Source organism: Pteronotus mesoamericanus, unplaced genomic scaffold (assembly GCF_021234165.1).
Source record: "Pteronotus mesoamericanus isolate MK-2021 breed Mesoamerican mustached bat unplaced genomic scaffold, CSHL_Meso_final scaffold_85, whole genome shotgun sequence".
Classification (NCBI taxonomy): Eukaryota; Metazoa; Chordata; class Mammalia; order Chiroptera; family Mormoopidae; genus Pteronotus; species Pteronotus mesoamericanus.
Window position 1 is genome coordinate 48,579,837 of NW_026555329.1, and position 18,667 is coordinate 48,598,503.

General features: G+C 38.8%; 1 protein-coding gene across 2 annotated transcripts in view; it reads right to left on the bottom strand.

Annotated features, from left to right (window-relative positions):
- Nucleotides 1–18,667, bottom strand: part of BLVRA (biliverdin reductase A) — an 86,337-nt gene that overhangs the window by 34,607 nt on the left and 33,063 nt on the right. For both annotated transcript variants that reach the window (XM_054564393.1, XM_054564392.1), the window contains one exon: nucleotides 11,489–11,586. In XM_054564393.1, the coding sequence (XP_054420368.1) occupies nucleotides 11,489–11,586 (98 nt within the window). The remainder of the gene's footprint in view (nucleotides 1–11,488; nucleotides 11,587–18,667) is intronic.

The window sequence follows — 18,667 nt, forward strand, 5'->3', positions numbered from 1 at the left end:
AATAGATTAACCTGCTTTCAGTGCACTCTGCCGAGGGGTTACACACATGCAGGATGGCCTGCTGAGTGCAGTGTCCCCTTTGGACAGAAATAGTAGATCCCTGTCCAAAGGGGACAGAGAGTTGCCCAGAGACTCTTTAGAAGAGACTGGATACAGAGGCGTTGGGGCAGGAACTGGAGGAGTAGCTGGGGATTCCTGGAGCTGACTCTTACCCCATTCCGTAGTCTCCATTTTGCACAGGCAGGCCACACCCGAAAGGGAGCAGCGAGAAAGAAAATAATAGCACTACCCTCAGGACAGTCAGGCCCAGACAGGAGTTGCATGTGAGCCGTGGTGCTGAGTGCAGAGCTGCGTACCAAGATAGTACCCCAGGGCTAAAGGAGACACAGAGCTGCCTAAAGACTCTTGAGGAGAGACTGGAGGCAAAGGCATTGCGGAGAGAACTAAGGGAGTAGCCAGGGGTGATCCCAGTGCTGACTCCTTCCCTATTCCACGGTCTCCATCTTGCTCAGGCAGACCACTCCCCTGAGTGACAGCGGCCTATGAGGACACGATAGTCCCACCCTCTGGAGGTACTGTCCTGCCCTGGGGTGCCTAACCTGATAGCTGAGGGCAGAGTAACTAGATTAATGATTGCAAGAGACAGACACAGACAGTAGTTTTCTGGAAGGCTCAAACAGACTGACTAAGGTCAGACAAGGTAAACAACGGACATCATCAGAGGCAGAACAAGAAAGAAAAGAAAAGAATAAATGAATAAGTAAATGAATGAATGAATGCATAAATAAATAAATAAAAAGACCCACCTACTACCTAGAAGTTTAATCCACAAAGTCAGGAAATCAAGACTGATCAATGAAGCAGAAGCAAAAAAAAAGAAAAAGAGGAAGACTCTCACAAATGGGAAAAAAAATACCCCCCAAAGGAGGGGAAAGGAGGAATCAACAAAAGAGATCTAAATGAAATAGAGGTTAGTGAACTATCGCATGCAGAATTCAAAACAATGGCTCTAAGGAAGCTCAACAAGCCCAGCGAGCTCAAAGAAAACTATGAGAAACTATGGGAAACTATCAGGAACTTACTGCAAACTATACCAACCTGGAAAAGGACATAGAAACTATCAAGAAGACACAAGAGGATGTAACGAATACCATTTATGAAGTGAAGAACACAGTAGAAGGAATCAAAATTTGACTAGATTAGGCAGAAGATCAAATCAGCGAGCTGGAGGACAAGGTAGAAAAAAGCTCCCACAAAGAGCAAGAAACAAAAAAAGACTCAAAAAGGATGAAAAAGCATTTAGGGAAATGCAGGACAACCTGAAAAGCAATAATATCCGCATAATAGGGATAACAGCAGGAGAAGAATAGGAGCAAGAAATAGAAAACTTGTTTGAAAGAGTAATGATGGAAAATTATCCCAATCTGAGGAGAAAGAAGGTCTCATGGGTCCAAGAAGGACAGAGGGCCCCATTCAAGAGGAACCCAATGAGGCTCACTCAAATGCATATCATCATTAAAATGGCAAATATAAAAAACAAAGAAAGAATCCTAAAGGCAGCAAAGGAGAAACAAGTACTAACATACATGGGAGCCCCAATATGGCTAGCAGCTGACTTCTGAACAGAAACACTACAAGCCAGAAGGGAATGGAAAGAAATATTCCAAGTAATGAAAAGCAAAGGCCTGCAACCAATACTAATCTACCCAGCAAGGCTCTCAATTCAAATGGAAGGCGAAATAAGGAGTTTTCCAGACAAAAGAAGACTAAAAGGATACCTGTCTACCAAACCAGCACTTCAAGATATGCTCAAAGGACTACTTTAAGAAGATGAAGAAAAAGAGTAAGAAAAACACAGGTCCATAGGGAAAAAATGAGTAAGTTTCTATCAATAATAACTCTCAATGTAAATGGACTAAATGTCCCAATCAAAAGACACAGCAGAGCTGAATGGATAAGAAAGCATGACCCACACATATGCTGCCTACAAAAGACCCACATCTGAATAAAGGACCTACACAGATTGAGAGGAAAGGGATGGAAAAAATATTTCAAGCAAATGGGGGGAAAAAAAAAGCAGAGGTAGCAATACCTATATCAAACAAAATAGATTTCAAAACAAAGGTCATAACAATAGACCCAGAGGAATACTTTATGATACTCAAAGGAAGAATCCACTTAGAAGATATAAACATGGTAAACTTATATGCACCCAACATAGCAGCACCCAAATATATAAGGAAAATCTTGGATGACTTCAAAAAAGATATAGACAGCAACACACTGATAGTAGGGGATTTTGACAGCCCACTGTCAAAAATGGACAGCTCTTCCAAACAAAACATCAACAAGGATATGGTGGAGCTGAATGACACATTGAATGAAAGTGAAATAACTCACATATATAGAACCTTACATCCAAAAGAAGCAAAATACACATTCTTTTCAAATGCTCATGGAAGCTTTTCAAAGATAGACCAAATGATAGGACAGAAAGAAAGCCTCAGGAAATTCAGGAATATTGAAATAATACCAAACTTTTTCTCAGACCATAAGGGCTTGAAACTGGAAATCAACCTCAAGGAGAAACTTCAAAAACTTGCAAACTCATGGAGACTGAACAGCACACTATTAAACAATGAATGGGTCAATGATGAGATCAAAGAGAAATCAAAAACTTTCCAGAAACAAATGAAAAAGAACATGTAACGGTCCAAAACCTATGGGACACAGCAAAGGCAGTCCTGACAGGGAAATTCATAGCAATACAGGCTTACCTAAAACAGATACAAACATTTCAAATAAAAAACCTAACACTACAACTTCAAGAACTGGAGAAACAACAACAAATAAATCCCAGAGCAAAAAGAAGGAAGGAAATAGTCAAGATTAGAGCAGAACTGAATGACATAGAGACAAAAAGAACAATTCAAAGGATCGACCAATCCGAGAGCTGATTCTTTGAAAAGATAAATAAAATTGACAAGCCTTTAAGCAGACTCATCAGGAAAAAAAAGGGAGAGGACCCAAATTAATAATATCAGAAATGAAAGAGGAGAAATAACAACTGATACCACAGAAATACAAAGGATTGTCAGAAACTACTATGAACAATTACATGCCAAGAAATTTGAAAATCTTGATGAAATGGACAAATCTCTAGAAAAGTATAATCTTCCAACACTGAAGGAGGAAGAAACAGAAAGCTGGAACAGACAAATAACAGCTGGGGAAATTGAAGCAGTAATCAAGAAACTCCCAGCACACAAAAGCCCTGGGCCAGACGGTTTCCCAGGAGAATTTTGCAAAACTTTTAAGGAAGAGCTAACCCCTGTCCTTCTCAGACTATTCCAAAAAATCCAAGAGGAGGAAAGACTCCCAGACTCTCTCTATGAGGCCAGCATCACCCTGATCCCAAAACCAGATAAGACCCTACAAAGAAAGAAAACTACAGGCCAATTTCGCTGATGAACATAGATGCTAAAATCCTCAACAAAATATTGGCAAACCGCATCCAGCAATACATTCAAAAGATTATCCACCACGATCAAGTGGGATTCATCCCACGGATGCAGGGACGGTTCAACATACACAAGTCAATAAACCTGATACATCACATAAATAAAAGAAAAGACAAAAACCACATGATCATCTCGGTAGATGCAGAAAAAGCATTTGACAAGGTACAGCACCCATTTATGATCAAAACCCTCAGCACAATGGGAATAAATGGGGCATTCCTCAACGTAATAAAGGCCATATATGAAAAACCTACAGCCAATATCATACTGAACGGGCAAAAACTGGAAGCTTTCCCACTAAGATCGGGAACACGACAAGGATGTGCGCTCTCGCCGCTTCTTTTCAACATCGTATTGGAAGTCCTAGCCACAGCAGTCAGACAAGAGAAGAGATAAAAGGCATCCAAATAGGAAAGGAGGAAGTAAAACTATCATTGTTTGCAGATGACATGATAGTGTACATAGAGAACCCTGTAGACTCTACCAAAAAACTCCTCAACCTAATAAGTGAATTTGGCAAAACAGCAGGATACAAAGTCAACAGTCAGAAATCAAAGGCGTTTTTGTACACCAGCAATGCAATAGAAGAAGAAGAAATCAGAAAAAAAATACCATTCGATATAGCATGAAAAAAGAAAAAGTACTTAGGGATAAATTTAACCAAAGACAGAAAAGACCTGTATGCAGAAAACTATACAACATTGAAAAAAGAAATTAAGGAAGACACAAATAAATGGAAGCATATATCGTGCTCATCGATTGGAAGAATTAATGTCATAAAAATGTCCATACTACCCAAAAGATTTATAGATTCAACGCAATCCCTATTAAGATACCAATGACGTATTTCACAGAAATAGAACAGACTTTTCAAAAATTTATACGGAACCATAAATGACCCTGAATTGTCGCAGCAATTTTGAGAAAGAAACACAAAGTAGGAGGAATCACAATACTGGACATCAAACTGTACTACAAAGCCACTATACTCTAAAGAATCTGGTACTGGCACAAGAACAGACCCATAGACCAGTGGAACAGAATTGAAAGCCGAGAAATAAGCCCAGATCTATATGGGCATCTAATATTTGACAAAGGGGGCAGAAGCATAAAATGGAGCAATAATAGCCTCTTCAACAAATGCTGTTGGGAGAGCTGGACGGCTACATGCAAAAAATTGAAATTGGATCATCAGCTGACACCATACACAAAAATAAACTCAGGATGGATAAAAGACTTAAATATAAGTCGCAACACCATCAAAGTCCTAGAGGAGAGAGAACATTGGCAGGAAACTCTCAGGAATCCCACGCAGCACTTTTTTCACCTATATGTCTCCTAAAGCAAGGGACGTAAAGGAAAGAATAAACAAGTGGGACCTCATCAAAAAAGAAGCTTCTGCATGGCTGAAGAAAACATCAGCAAAATGAAAAGGGAGCCAACCCTATGGGAAATATATTTGGTAATGACACATCAGATAGAGGTTTGATCTCCAAGATATATAAAGAACTCACTCGACTCCACTCCAAGAAGACAACCGATCCAATCAAAAAATGGGCAAAGGACCTGGGCAGACGCTTTTCCAAGGAAGAGATACAGAGGGCCCAGAGATATTTGAAAGGATGCTCAGCATCACTAGCCATCAGAGAAATGCAAATCAAAACCACCATGAGGTACTACCTCACACCGGTCAGAATGGCCATCATAAACAGATCAACAAACAACAGGTGTTGGTGAAGCTGTGGAGAAGAGGGAACACTAGTACACTGCTTGTGGGAATGCAGTCTGGTGCAGCCACTATGGAAAGCAGCGTGGAATTTCCTCAAAAAGCTGAAAATGGAACTGCCTTTTGATCCAGTGATGCCCCTGTTGGGACTATACCCTAAGAATACCAAAACGCCAATACAAAAGAACCTCTGTACCCCAATGTTCATAGCAGCACAATATACAATAGCCGAGTGCTGGAAACAACCTACATGCTCATCAGTAGATGATTGGATCAAAACATTATGGTACATTTACACAATGGAATACTATGCAGCAGAAAGAAAAAAAAGAACTACTAAACTTCGCAACAGCATGGTTGGAACTGGAGAGCATTATGCTAAGCGAAATAAGCCAGGGCGCGATAGACAAATACCATATGATCTCACCTATAAGCGGAACCTAAGCAAAAATACAAAGATGCAAGGAAATTAAGACCAGCAACACTGAAAGGAAAAGAAACCAACAGAGACAAGAGGGAAGGAGCGGGGGCGTGGGGAAAGGAAGGGAAGGGGAAAGTCAAGGAACATATAGCAAGGACTCAGGGACAAATCCAAAGGGGAAGAGTTGAGGGAGGGAGGGAGGGAGGGAGGGAGGGAGCGAGGGAAGGGGCAAGGGAAAGTGGTGGGGGAAAGGAGAGAAATATGTATTTGAAAAAATAAATTAATTAAGAAAACAAAAAAAACACATGATTTTAAAACATAGCCTTTGATTCTTTGTTTGCAAGATCTATCCATTGATGACGGTGGGGTATTAAAACCCCTACTGTGTGTGTGTTGCTGTCTAAATCTTTCTTGAAGTCCTCCACATTTTCCTTACATATTTTTGCACTTATACTTTGTGTGCATATATGCTTATAATGGTTATAGCTTCTTGATGCATTTTTTTCTGTAAGTATTATCAAGTGTCCTTATTTGTCTCTTTTTATGGTCTTTATTCAAATTTATTTTGTCTGATCTAAATATTGGTAACCGAGATTTTTTTTTTTTAATGTCCATTTGCTTGGAGTATTTTTTCTCTCCCCTCTTTTTCAGTCTGTATAGGTCTTTTGTTTTGAGGTGGGTCTTGTAGAGAGCATATTTGCAGGTCATGTTTTCTTATCCATTCTGCTACACTATGTCGTTTGATTGGAGCATTTCATCCATTTATATTTAAGGTTATTCTCGATAGATACTTATTCACTGCAATTTTTCCATTTGTACTTGTGTTTCTCTCTCTTTTCTTCATCTTCTTATTGCAGTCCCTTTAGCATGTCTTACATTGTTGGTTTGGTGGCGATGTACCGTTTTAGCCTCCTTTTGTCTGGGAAACTTATTTTAACTTCCACTTAAAATGACAGCCTTGCTGGGTAGTCTTGGCTGCAGGCCTTTGCTTTCATTACTTGGAATATTTCTTGCCATTCCCTTGTGGTTTGTAGAGTTTCTGTTGAGAATTCAGTCTTACCAGATCTCCCTTATAAGATACTAGCTGTTTCTCCCTTACCGCCTTTAATATTCTTTGTCTTTGACTTTTGCCATTTTAATTGTGATGTGTCTTGGAATGGCCCTCTCTGCGTTCATCTTCATTAGTACACTCAGGCTCCCTGGATTTACATGACTTTTTCCTCTGAATAAGTTAGGGATGTCTTCTGTCACTACTTTTCAAACAGGTTTTCCATCTGTTGCTCCTCCTCTCCTTTAGTATCCTTATGATATGGACGTTGTTACGTTTCATGTTGTCCTGCGGCTCCCTTATACCCTCTTTGTTCTCTTTGAGGCTATTTTATTTTATTGCTCTTTCTGGGAATTTTTTCTACCTTGTCCTCCAGCTCAATGATTCGATCCTCTCCTTCATCTAACCTGCTTTAATTTGTTCTACCGTGTTCATTTTAGATACTGTGTTTTTCATTTCCTCCTGGCTATTATTGATAGTTCCTATGTCATTTTACATGTAGAATAGTTTGCAGTAAGTTCCTTGTAGCTTCTCTGGAGTCCTTTGTAGTTCTCACTGAGCACCTTGAGCATTCTTATAATGATTATTTTCAACTCAGTGTCTGATAGTTTGTTTGCCTCCATTTCATTTAACAGTCTTCCTGGGGATTCCTCCTTTCCTTTCGATTGGGTGTTCTTTGTATCACCACTTTAGGTGACTCTTCTTGTTTTTTTCTGAATAACAGATTGATCTGCTTTGACTCCCAGTATTCATGGTGTGAAGTTCTGTGGTAGGAGATCTGTGGGACTCAGCAGTGCAGTCTCCTTGACTTTCTGCACCTGATGCTCTTGGGATGCCCTTTACGTAATTTATGTGGCATTTCTGGTTGTAACTGACTTTTGGTTGTTTTTGGGTATTCTTTGGGGGGTCCTTCCCTCTGGTTGGCTGACTGAAAGTCACTCCACCCACCACGTCTTGTATACTGTTGCCCAGGTGCTGCCAGATCAAAACCAAACAGCTCAGGAAACTCACCCACACCTGAAAAAATAACCCCCTCCCACAACCACACTATCAACATCAAATTAGCCCATATTAATAAAGGTATAAAGAGATTAAGACTATTATGAGAAAGGAAAAATGAATATGATATGACTATCTGAAAGAAAAGTGATGTTTTTAAGTGTAGAGGGAGGAGTAATATTAAGATTATGGAATAGAGGCAAGGTTGAGAAAGAAAATAAAATTTATATCATAAATTAAAAAGGCTGGAGGAAAGGTGGAATGGAATAAGACAAGCTAAGCATATAGTATTAGGATTAAAACAAATTTTTAAAAAAATGTGTTTGTATATATAGTAAGAAAAAAAAACAAAACTCTGTGTGTGTGTGTGTGTGTGTGTGTGTGTGTGTATTTGTAAAATAGGGACACAATTGGAGAAAAAGATCCACCACAGCAATATCAACAACAAATGAGCTAAGAGCTACACAGGTGGGATGGGAATATAACTGGGAAATAAAAACAGTTTAGAAGATGTATAGAGGAAAGAGAAATGATTTTGAGAGGATAAAGGGAGAAGGAATACTAAGAGTGAGGAATGAAGGCCAGGCTAAGACAGAGAAAAATTAAAATTTAAAGTGAAAAAAAAGGAAAGGGCAAGAGGAAGGCAGAATAGAGAGGGGAATGGTAAAATTTGATATTTCCAATACAAAAATAGTGACTGTCTAGAAATAAAAATGACAAAATGCAACCACAGCCACCTTACCTACAATCAATGAGCAAGGACTGATTAAGGTGGAGAGAGAATAAGGGTCTTTTAAGAATGGTAAGAAGAATGTGAGATGACTAATAACAAGTAAAAATTGTTTTGAAAGGATGGAGCATGGAGAAATAATAAGGGTGCGGAATACAAACAAGTTGTAGCAAAAGAGAAAATAGAATTTAAAACAAAAATAACAGGAAGGAAGAAGGTAAAATAGAGTAAGAGAAGAGCAGAGCAAAATATGAGTTTGGAAATAAACTATAATATAAAGCCAGGTGATATATTAGGCCCAAACTTGAAGGATAAGAAATGAATGTTGAAAAGCTATGCAAAAGAGAAAATAGTGCCAATCATAAAGAAGACTAAGGGGGTCCAAGCACGAGCAAGGAACTATGTAGCTTGTAGTGTCTGGTGAAGGAGCCTTTCAGTGCTTTTTCTTCTTTCTCCTGCAGAAATGTACCCAGCAGAAGACGCCTGAGCCTGACCTTGTTGATCTGCAGAGCCTGTAATCCCACAGGTAGGGGTTCTGCTCACCTGCCTGTGAGGAGATCTGGCTGGCAGCAAATTTCAGGAGTTCGGCTCCTGCCTTCCAATCCCAAGCCTGCTGCTCTCTTGCAGGAGATTTGGGCTCAAATTCTCCAGTCTGAACAATCCCCTCTTCATAAGGTGTGCTGGGTTGGGTCCTACAGCTCCTTCAGTGTGACTCTATCCCTCTGAGTTTTTGGTTAGCAGAGCCACTGCATCTGCTCGCACATGTGTGTGAGCCCTGGGTCCCTTCCAAGTCATGGATCTTGCCTCAGTTCTCCTTTTAAAAGAGTTACTGTGTGGCCCCCATGCTGCAGCACCAGTCTCTTGGAGGCCTGTTTTGCACATGCTCCTCCTCCCCAAAAATCACGGTCTCTCACAGTCAGGGCTGGCCACTGCCTTTCAGAGCCTCTGATAATATTAGATAAAGTTTCTCTGTGGATCTTTCCTGCATAGCTTGGGAAAAGCTCCACAGCTATACTGTTAATACAGGGTGGTAGCAGAGTACTGACCCCTCTCCCTCAAGTGACCTTCAGCCTCAAGTAGGTCCAGTTCCCACAGTGCTGTTTTTTGGAGCCTGCACCTCCCAGGCATTCTCTCTCTACCCCACACCTCACATCTCCTGAGCCAATGTGCTGGGCAGCCATGGTGGTTCCACTTGGAAAACCTGGGCCGCCGGCTCCCAGGCACCCTGCAGGTGGGCAGGTTCTTGCCCACTGCTGTGCGCTCCCTACTTTCTTCTCCATGGTTGTGCTCCCTTGCAGATGCTCTCACTCACTCTTCACTGGTGGACTCTCGAGTCGACTGCTCTGTTTTGAACCAAACAGGCTTTGAGACCTGTTTGGTTCTAGGAGCAAGTGGATGGAGCTATTCTGCCGCCATCTTGCATCTCTGATGTTTTTCTCATAATTAGATTGGAGTTATGTGTTTTATAAAAAATTAATGGGCCATTTTCATCACATCATATCAAGGGTACATGCTATTAACATGATATCACTATATCATATTCACCTGGCTTAGGTAGTATCTGGTTTCTTCAGTGCAAACTTAGTCTTTTCCCCTCTTTCCACTGGAAGAAAGTCACTACATACAGGACACTGTTTTCCTGAAAAAAATTTTATCTTATAGGGTATTCCACATTCTAGTTTTTCTGGTTTTATTTGGGGTCACCTTTATCCCTGTTTCCTGTAAACTGAAAGTTTCATTTACATATTAATTACATGGTTAATGTCACGTACATCATACCAGATGGCTTGATGTCAGAATGATCCATATTAGCAATCATTTGGTTAGGATGGTAACAGCAGAGTTCTTCGTTGTTACGGGACTTTTTTTATAATTAGCAAGAAATATGTGGGGAATACTTTGTAATCTTGTACTTTGTCCATGGACACCTGTTGCATCAGATATACTATACAAAGATGATTACCTCAAAACTCTCTGATCATTTCAATAGTTATTCATCCATCTGTACATTCAACAAACATCCACTGACTGTCTAGTAAGTCCTAGGAAGTGTTTAGGTTTACCTCGTGGAACTAAGGTGGGGAAAGATGTGCTCTGTTCTCCAAGAGCACAGTCCAGTGCTAAAGAAAGGCATCATGAGTTTCAATAACATGTGAAGGGCCTACACTGCTGATAACCACAAAGTGCTTTCTTTGATGACTTTCATTATAACTGTTCACCATACTTTCTCATATAGAAAATGTTTCCGATAGCAAATGTTGAAAAAAAGAGAGTCTGTGATTTAAAATTCATTTAACTAGCTCCTTTCATCCTTAAACATTTTAGTTAATTCTAGTTGCCTCCATAGAAGAACATGTCCAGATACTATAAAAACAAAAATCCTGCTGCGCAAGATGATTCAGAAGAACAAATGTGAACATCAGAAACCATAAAAATTGAATTCAAATCTCCACCTCCCATTTAGTAGTCATGTTACTAGCTTTGTGTCTGGCACAAATAATTTAACTTCTCTGATCTATGGATGCTTATCAAGATATAGAAAATACTTATGTCTAAGGATTTTTAGGAGAATTAAGCAAAATGATATATGAAGTACATATCAGAGTTCTCAAGTTCCTGGCATATAATAAATATAAATGGTGTTCCTCTTAAAAAAGAACAACAAAACTACAAAGTATAAATATAAAAGAATTTGAGAATTTTTCCATTAGCAATATAAATATCACATGAATAAAACTAAAATACTATTATGATACTAGCGCAGGTGAAAACTGATTGATATTTTAATTCAAGTAACAGAAGCCAACAAGTCTCAAAAGTGTGCAAATTGTCACATCTCTCTGTCCTGTTGGCCCTGCACACATCCCCTTATATGTGCCTACACTATTTAGGGAGAAAAGTGTTTGGATCCTTTTGCACCTGTAATATATCTGACATAGGGTTAAACTTTAAAAGCATAAAAACGGTATCATAGAAATCTAAGTGGCAGTAACTCTTAGTAAGAGGGTCTGCGTTCTAGGCAGACAGAAAGAACATACATCACCTTTCTGCTCAGCTAGCTCCCACAGGTCCTGAGCTGCTTTCCAAGACAGCGTCATAGGATATTCCACAAGGACATGCTTGCCAGCATTAAGGAACTGCCTTTGGAAACAAGAGATAAATACAGAAAAAAAATACACTTCAAATAAGCCCACTAAAATGTCTTGCATGACAAAGTACAAAAAATTATAAATGAACAAAAGTCTCTGTGTGTAAATGTGCTGTGTGGGTGAGAGTAAAAAGCAGAGGATGAGGATGAATTAAACCTCACGTTATTTTCTACTATACTGTAAAAGAATGACTTTCTAGTTGTGTTAATTTAAGCACTAATTTATTCATCTACTCACACATTCAACTAGGTGCTATTTACCAGTTATTCTGGAGAACAAAAAAAGACACATTAACTGCTAAATTACTTGATACCACATGATAGCAATAAATGAAGACTACAAAACCATTGGCAGCTGGCTCTAACTGAGACAGTCTGAAAAGATTTCACTAACAACTGAACTGACTCTTAAATTATGAGTAAACATTTTCCAGGTGCAATGGAATGAGCATATTTCACTTTGAGCAGCACATGCAGGGACTTAGGCATTTTGTGGGGCTTTGTTCAGCTGAATATTAGTAAGAATTTCGGCATGGCAGGGGAGTGGGCTATAGGGAGCAGAGGAAAATGAAGTCATAATAGTACTGGGAACCTGAATGTGAAGGATTTAGAATGCTGTGCTCAGAAGTTTGGATTTTCTTCTCTAGATATTCTATATAAACATTAACAGTTGATTCCTGAACAATGCAGTAGTTAAAGGCACCAATTTCCCACACAGTGAAAAGTCTATCTATAACTTTTGACTCCCCAAAAACTTAACTACTAATGCCTATTGTCGGCTGGAAGCATTACTGACAATATAAATGGATGAATACTACATATTTTGTATTTTATATCAATTATATACTGTAGTCTTACAAAAATATAGCTAGAGAAAAAACGTTGAGTAATGTTAGAGGAATGGTGGCACAGGAGATTCCCTTGGTCTCTCCCCTTGCCCTTTCAACAATTTGAACAGCTATAATTCAACAAAGGATTCTAAAAGTGGGAAACATCTAAAAGTGGGAAAGTGGGAGCAAACCAGAGAGGCAACAAGAGAGATGCTGAGCCAGGTCTCGGACGCAGCCCTACAGATGGTAGATCACAAAAGGGCTCAGCCAGGAGTAGGGAAGAATCAGGCTGGGGCTTCAGCAGGGAGGAGCAAAGAGTATCAGTGGGCATTCCTACAGAAGTGGGAGGTATAAGCTGAGGCTGAACCCAGGGCATTGAGCAGAGACACAATGTACAGGTGTGGCTGCAGGTTGTCTGGGAGTAAGCATTCTAGACATAGAGACAAAGCTATGGACCCTGGCTGCTCTTTAACCTTCCAGAGTTCGTCTCTCTTCAACTTGGTGTCAGGCTGCTGAACACATTATCTGCAAATCAAAGAACTGATACTACAGAATCACGTTTTCCCTGAGCTAAGGACACACTCTGACTGTTCATAAAATGGGGTGCACAGAGGATTCCATGGAGGTCTGAGGTCATCATTAAGGGAAGGACAAAACAACTTAGAAGATGGCCAGGTTACCCCAATTGACCCCACCCTCATGCATCATGGCTGCACTGACAGCGGCAACTTGCTGCAGAAAACATCACTGGGAATTCAAGGATTTGGAACCCAATTGTCTACCACATTCTCCTGCAAGGCTGGGCCCCTGGGGCTGCAGCAATCAGATAGCAGCAGATACACCTATCTCCCATTTTTTCACACCAAAGAGATCTGAAAATCCAGAGAAGTGCAAGAGAGAGCTAAAAACAAAAACAAACAAACAAACAAACAAACAAACAAAAAGATCCTTGTGATTCAGTACCACATATCGGAAAATAAAAGGGCTTTATCCTATCAATGTACTAGAGAAGTGCCACTCATACATAGATGTCTAGACAGAAAAGAAATCAAATACCTCAAATAAGCAATGTAATCAAACAGCTCAGAAAAACAAAATAAAACTCTCCAGAAAACAAATATAACATGAAAAGATATGACTTAATTGAACAGAGATTTCAAGATTTCAGTTCAGAAAAACTCAGTGAAATGCAAGAATATACATATAGGCATCAATGAGCTCAGAATCCCAATCAACAAGCAAAATAAGCAGTTTACCAAAAAAAGTAAAATTTCTAAAAGAACCAAACTGGAATTCTGGAGATGAAAATTCAATAATAAAGATCCAGAAGGAACTAGCAAGCATAGGTAATAGAGAAAAACAGATAAAGGAAAGGATTAGAGATATCAAAGATTAAAAAAAGTAGAAATGATACATAGGGAAGAAGAGATTTGTGCATAAAAAACTGAAAGAGCTCTATGAGAACTATCTGAGTCCATCAGAAAGAGCAATATAAGAACAGTAAGTATACCGGAAGAAGAGAGGTAGAAGGAAACAGAGCTATTTGAAACAAATAGTTGATGAGAAATTCTCAAACATATGTAAAGAGCTAGATTCTCAAATACAAAAAGCAGAGGAAATATCAAATTACCTCTATCCAAAAAGGCCTTCTCCAGGCACACTGTATTAAAGCTGTGATCAATTAATGACAGAAAAAAAGAATTCTCAAGGCAGCTAGGGGGGAAAAAAGAAAGAAAGTAACCTTTAAAGGAAAGTCTGTTAGGTTATAATAGGACTTTTCAGCAGAAACTCTACAGCCCGAAGTGAATAGAGCCAAATATTCAAACTACTGAAAGAAAGAAATTACCAGCCAAAAATAATATATCTACCAAAGTTATCCTTTAAATATGAAGACAAATAAAGACTTTTACAGACATACAGAAGCTGACTAAATTTATTACCAAAAGACCGCCATTACAGAAAATGGGGGTTATTGTAACTGAAAAACAGAACAAAAAGTCACAAAACTAGGAGTAACATCACCAACAAATGTATGGCATAAACAGGGATAATCTGTGACAACAAAAACACAGAAGGTTGCAGGTAAGAATATAAATTTGCAAAAAATGATGGAGATCAGTGTCATTCCAAAGAAAAAAAAGACTACTGTATATATAAAATTTTATATTTTGCTAAATTATGCTAAGCGAAATAAGCCAAGGCACGAAAGACAAATACCATATGATCTTACCTATAAGCGGAACCTAACCAACAATACAAAGATGCAAGGAAAATAAGACCAGCAACACTGAAAGGAAAAGAAACCAACAGAGACAAGAGGGAAGTAGGGAGCGGGGGCGGGGGGGGGGGGAAGGAAGGGAAGGGGAAAGTCAAGGAACATATAGCAAGGACTCATGGACAAAGCCAAAGGGGATGAGTTGAGGGAGGGAGGAGGGATGGGGCAAGGGAATGTGGTGGGGGGAAGGCAAAGACAAATGTATTTGAAAAAATATATAAATAAATTTTTTTAAAAACATGATTTGAAAAAATAACTAAATAAATATAGAAGACATACAAATGGCCAACAGATACATGAAAAGATATTCAACCTCAGGAGCTATTAGGGGAATGCAAATCAAAACTACCAGGAGATAACACCACACACCTGTTAGAATGGCTTTTATCAACAGGACATGTAATAACAAGTGTTAGAGAGGTTATGGAGAAAAAGGAAGCCTCACTGACTACCAGCAGGAATGTAAGCTGGTACAGCCGCTATGGAAAATAGTATGGCAGTTCCTCAAAATATTAAGAATAGAATTACCATATGACCTAGCAATGCCTCTTCTGGATATCTATCTGAAAAACTTGAAAACACTTATTCACAAAGATATATGCACCTTTATGTTCACTCTAGCATTATTCACAGTGGCAAAGACATGAAGACAGCTAAAGTGTCCTGCAATAGAGGCCTGAATAAAGATGTGGTCCATATACACTATGGAATACTACTCATCCATAAGAAAGGATGAAATATTTTCATTTGTGGCAACATGGCTGAACCTTGAGAATATTTTGCTAGGTGGAATAAGTCAGAAAAAGCTAAGAACCGTATGATTTCACTCATATGTGGGTATAAACTGAAACTCATAGACACAGACAACAGTATGGTGGTTACCAGAGGGAAGGGTGTGGGGTGTTAGTAAAAGGTAAAGGGGGACAATTATACGGTGCCAAAAGATCATTTGACTTTGTGTGGGAAGCACACAATGCAATATACAGATCACGTATCATAGAAAAATATACTTGAAACCTATATGATCCTATTAACCAAAGCCACCCTGATAAATTTAATTAAAAATACTAAGAGCATCATAAAAGAAAAATACCTTACGGTATTTTACTGTATTTACTGACACTGTGTTTATGTTATCTGTTTACAAAATAAATAATCTGTTACTACCTACATCAATATTGTCAGATATAACACAAAATACTGTAGATATTATACATATTACTAACACTAGACATTAAAAATGAAAGTATAACATGAAAAATAATTTCGTATTTATGTATGGGTATAATGATTCAAGCATTGACAATGAAGCAGCAGCAATATGATGGGTTTATGTTAGCCTAATGTAATCGGTGCAGCTGCATGAGAGTCTCAGCTACACTAATGAATAAATCATTGGAAAATTTCTATGTCTATACTGCATTAGTCTTATTCATAATGCAGTATTAAAAACACTTTTACATTTTTAAATCACTTACCTGTGATAATAGGCTGATAGGCAGTTTCTCTAATTATGAGGGAAGTATATTAGAATGTCATAAAACAGTAGTACTGACAATATTAATTTGATATTAAATATCACTCACCTTATGTTTGTTTAGGCAAGAAAAGTCTATCCATGTGCATACAAGTCTTACAAATAAAGTTCTACATAATGAATACTTAAGTGATGATTATGATAGCAAAAATAAAATCTCATATAGTTCTTGCCAAATAGTTATTAGAGTTTGACAAGAAGACACACACAAAAAACAAATAAGATTAATTACTGCATAATATGATGGTTATTTACTATTAAGTGGCAATGGATCATTATAAGAATCTTCATCCTCATCATCTTCACACTGAGTACACTGACGAAGAGGGAGGGGCTGGTCTTGTCTCCAGGGTGGCAGAGGTGAAAGAGGTAGACGATGTAGAAGGGAAGGCAGGAGAGGCACTGACATTTCTGCCTGACGTTTTGTTTTTTCATTTTTTTAATAATGTTTTCATATGATACCAGTGTTCTTCCATTGTTTAGTTTCAGTGCCCATGTCATGCAAGAATAAATGACATAAAAGAAGTCAAAGGCAGTCCTGAATAATTGTAACCCTTTTGAAAGATTGTCTAATGTCAATCTGTTGTCTGGCAGTGCTTCTTCTATGTCTTCCTCATCATTTGGCCACTGTTCAGAAGCACTCTTCTCCATCAAGTCATCTTGTATTAACTACTCTGGCGTGATGTCAAATTTCTATGAGATCCTTATCTTAAAGCCCTTCACCCACCCACCTACCTTATTTGTCATATCCAACATCTCTTTCATGATTTTCTTGACTGGTTCTGTTGTAAATCCTTGAAGTTAAACCTAACAACTGGACACAGTTTTCTCCAGCAAGAACTTACTGTTTTAGGCTTAACAGATTTCACAGCTTTTTCTATAACAATTATGGCATATACAGTGGTGTAATCTTTCAATACTTTCATAATGTTCTCACTCTTGGGGTTCTCTTCCATAGTATTGACAATTCTGTCCTTAGAGTACTATATAAAATGAACCTTAAAGATCTCTATGATCCCCAGACCTAAAGAATGAATTAAGGATGTCATGTTTGGAGGCAGGTATAGACCAATTTAGTGCCTCTGGTGTTGAGCTAATGGGGTTATAGGTAGTCAGGGGCATTGTCCAAAATCAAAAGAACTCTAAAAGGCAGTCATTTATTGGCAAGGTACTTCTTGACTTGGCAAGGGACAACGTATCAATAGAACCAATCCAGAAAAAAAATTCTGGTTGTCCACGCCTTCTTTTAAAACCAAAAGACTTTTCCCTTCAAGGCTCGGGGGTTAGCAGCTTTACAGATAAAAGCAATCCTGATCATAAACAGATGAGTTTGCACAAATGGTAGACTTAGCATATCCCTTCCTCCCTTAAATCCTGATGTTCTCTTCCTTACTAACAAACTTCCTTTTGTGGCATTGTTTTTTTCCAGAACAGGGCATTTTTATCTGCATCACAAACCTTTCCGGGCAGATATCTTTTCTATTCAATGATTTTTTTAATGGCATCTGAGAACTTCTCTCCTGCCTCTAGGTTGGCAGAAGCTGCTTCTCTGTTATTTTTAAAGACAACCTCTCCCTAAATTTATCAAACCTTCCTTAGCTAGCATTAAATTCCCAAGCTTTAGTTCCTTCACCTTCCTTTTCCTTTTAGTTGTCATATAGTAACTTCACTTTTTTTCAAATCATATTAGAGTCTATAGGCATGCCTTTCTTATAACAATCCCGCACTGTTTTTACCCTTTTTATTGCTGACACTACTACGATGTTCCCCATTTTCTCCCCCTCTTCCTACCTCCACCCAGCCCCTGCCTCACCCAGCCTTCACCACATCGCTGTCTGTGTCCATGAACTATGCATATATGCATGTATGTTCTTTGGCTAATTTCTCCCAGTCCCCCCACCCCTTCCCCTCTGAGATATGTCAGTATATTCCATGTATCCATGCCTCTGGTTTTATTTTGTCACTTTCAATACAAGGTAAAAAGGTATTTCACAAAAAGTGCAAGGTGTTTGCACATGCTACAGGGGCTTCCCTAATGTTTCTTTTTCCACAATGATCTTTATGCTGAATTAATTTATCTTGAAACGGCAGGCAACTGCAGCTGCAGTCATAATATCATATCTTTTCTCAGCTTCCTGGGAGCACTTCCAGCATCACTAGTGGCACTTGGAATGGGTCCAATAGTGTCATTCAAGGTTTGCTGTATCATCCTAAACTCAATGGAAAATGTATGAAAACTGCAAAGGATCACTTTTTATTATGATATGCAAGTTACCAGAGAGACACGAACAGCTCAGCTGGAGATGGTTAGTGTCACACAGCATTTTAAGAAGGTACTCACAATACCTGAGCTCACTACAAAAGCAACAGGAGATGGCTACAAAAGTATTACAGTAATATAGTATGTGCCAGTCATGTAGTATGTACTACAG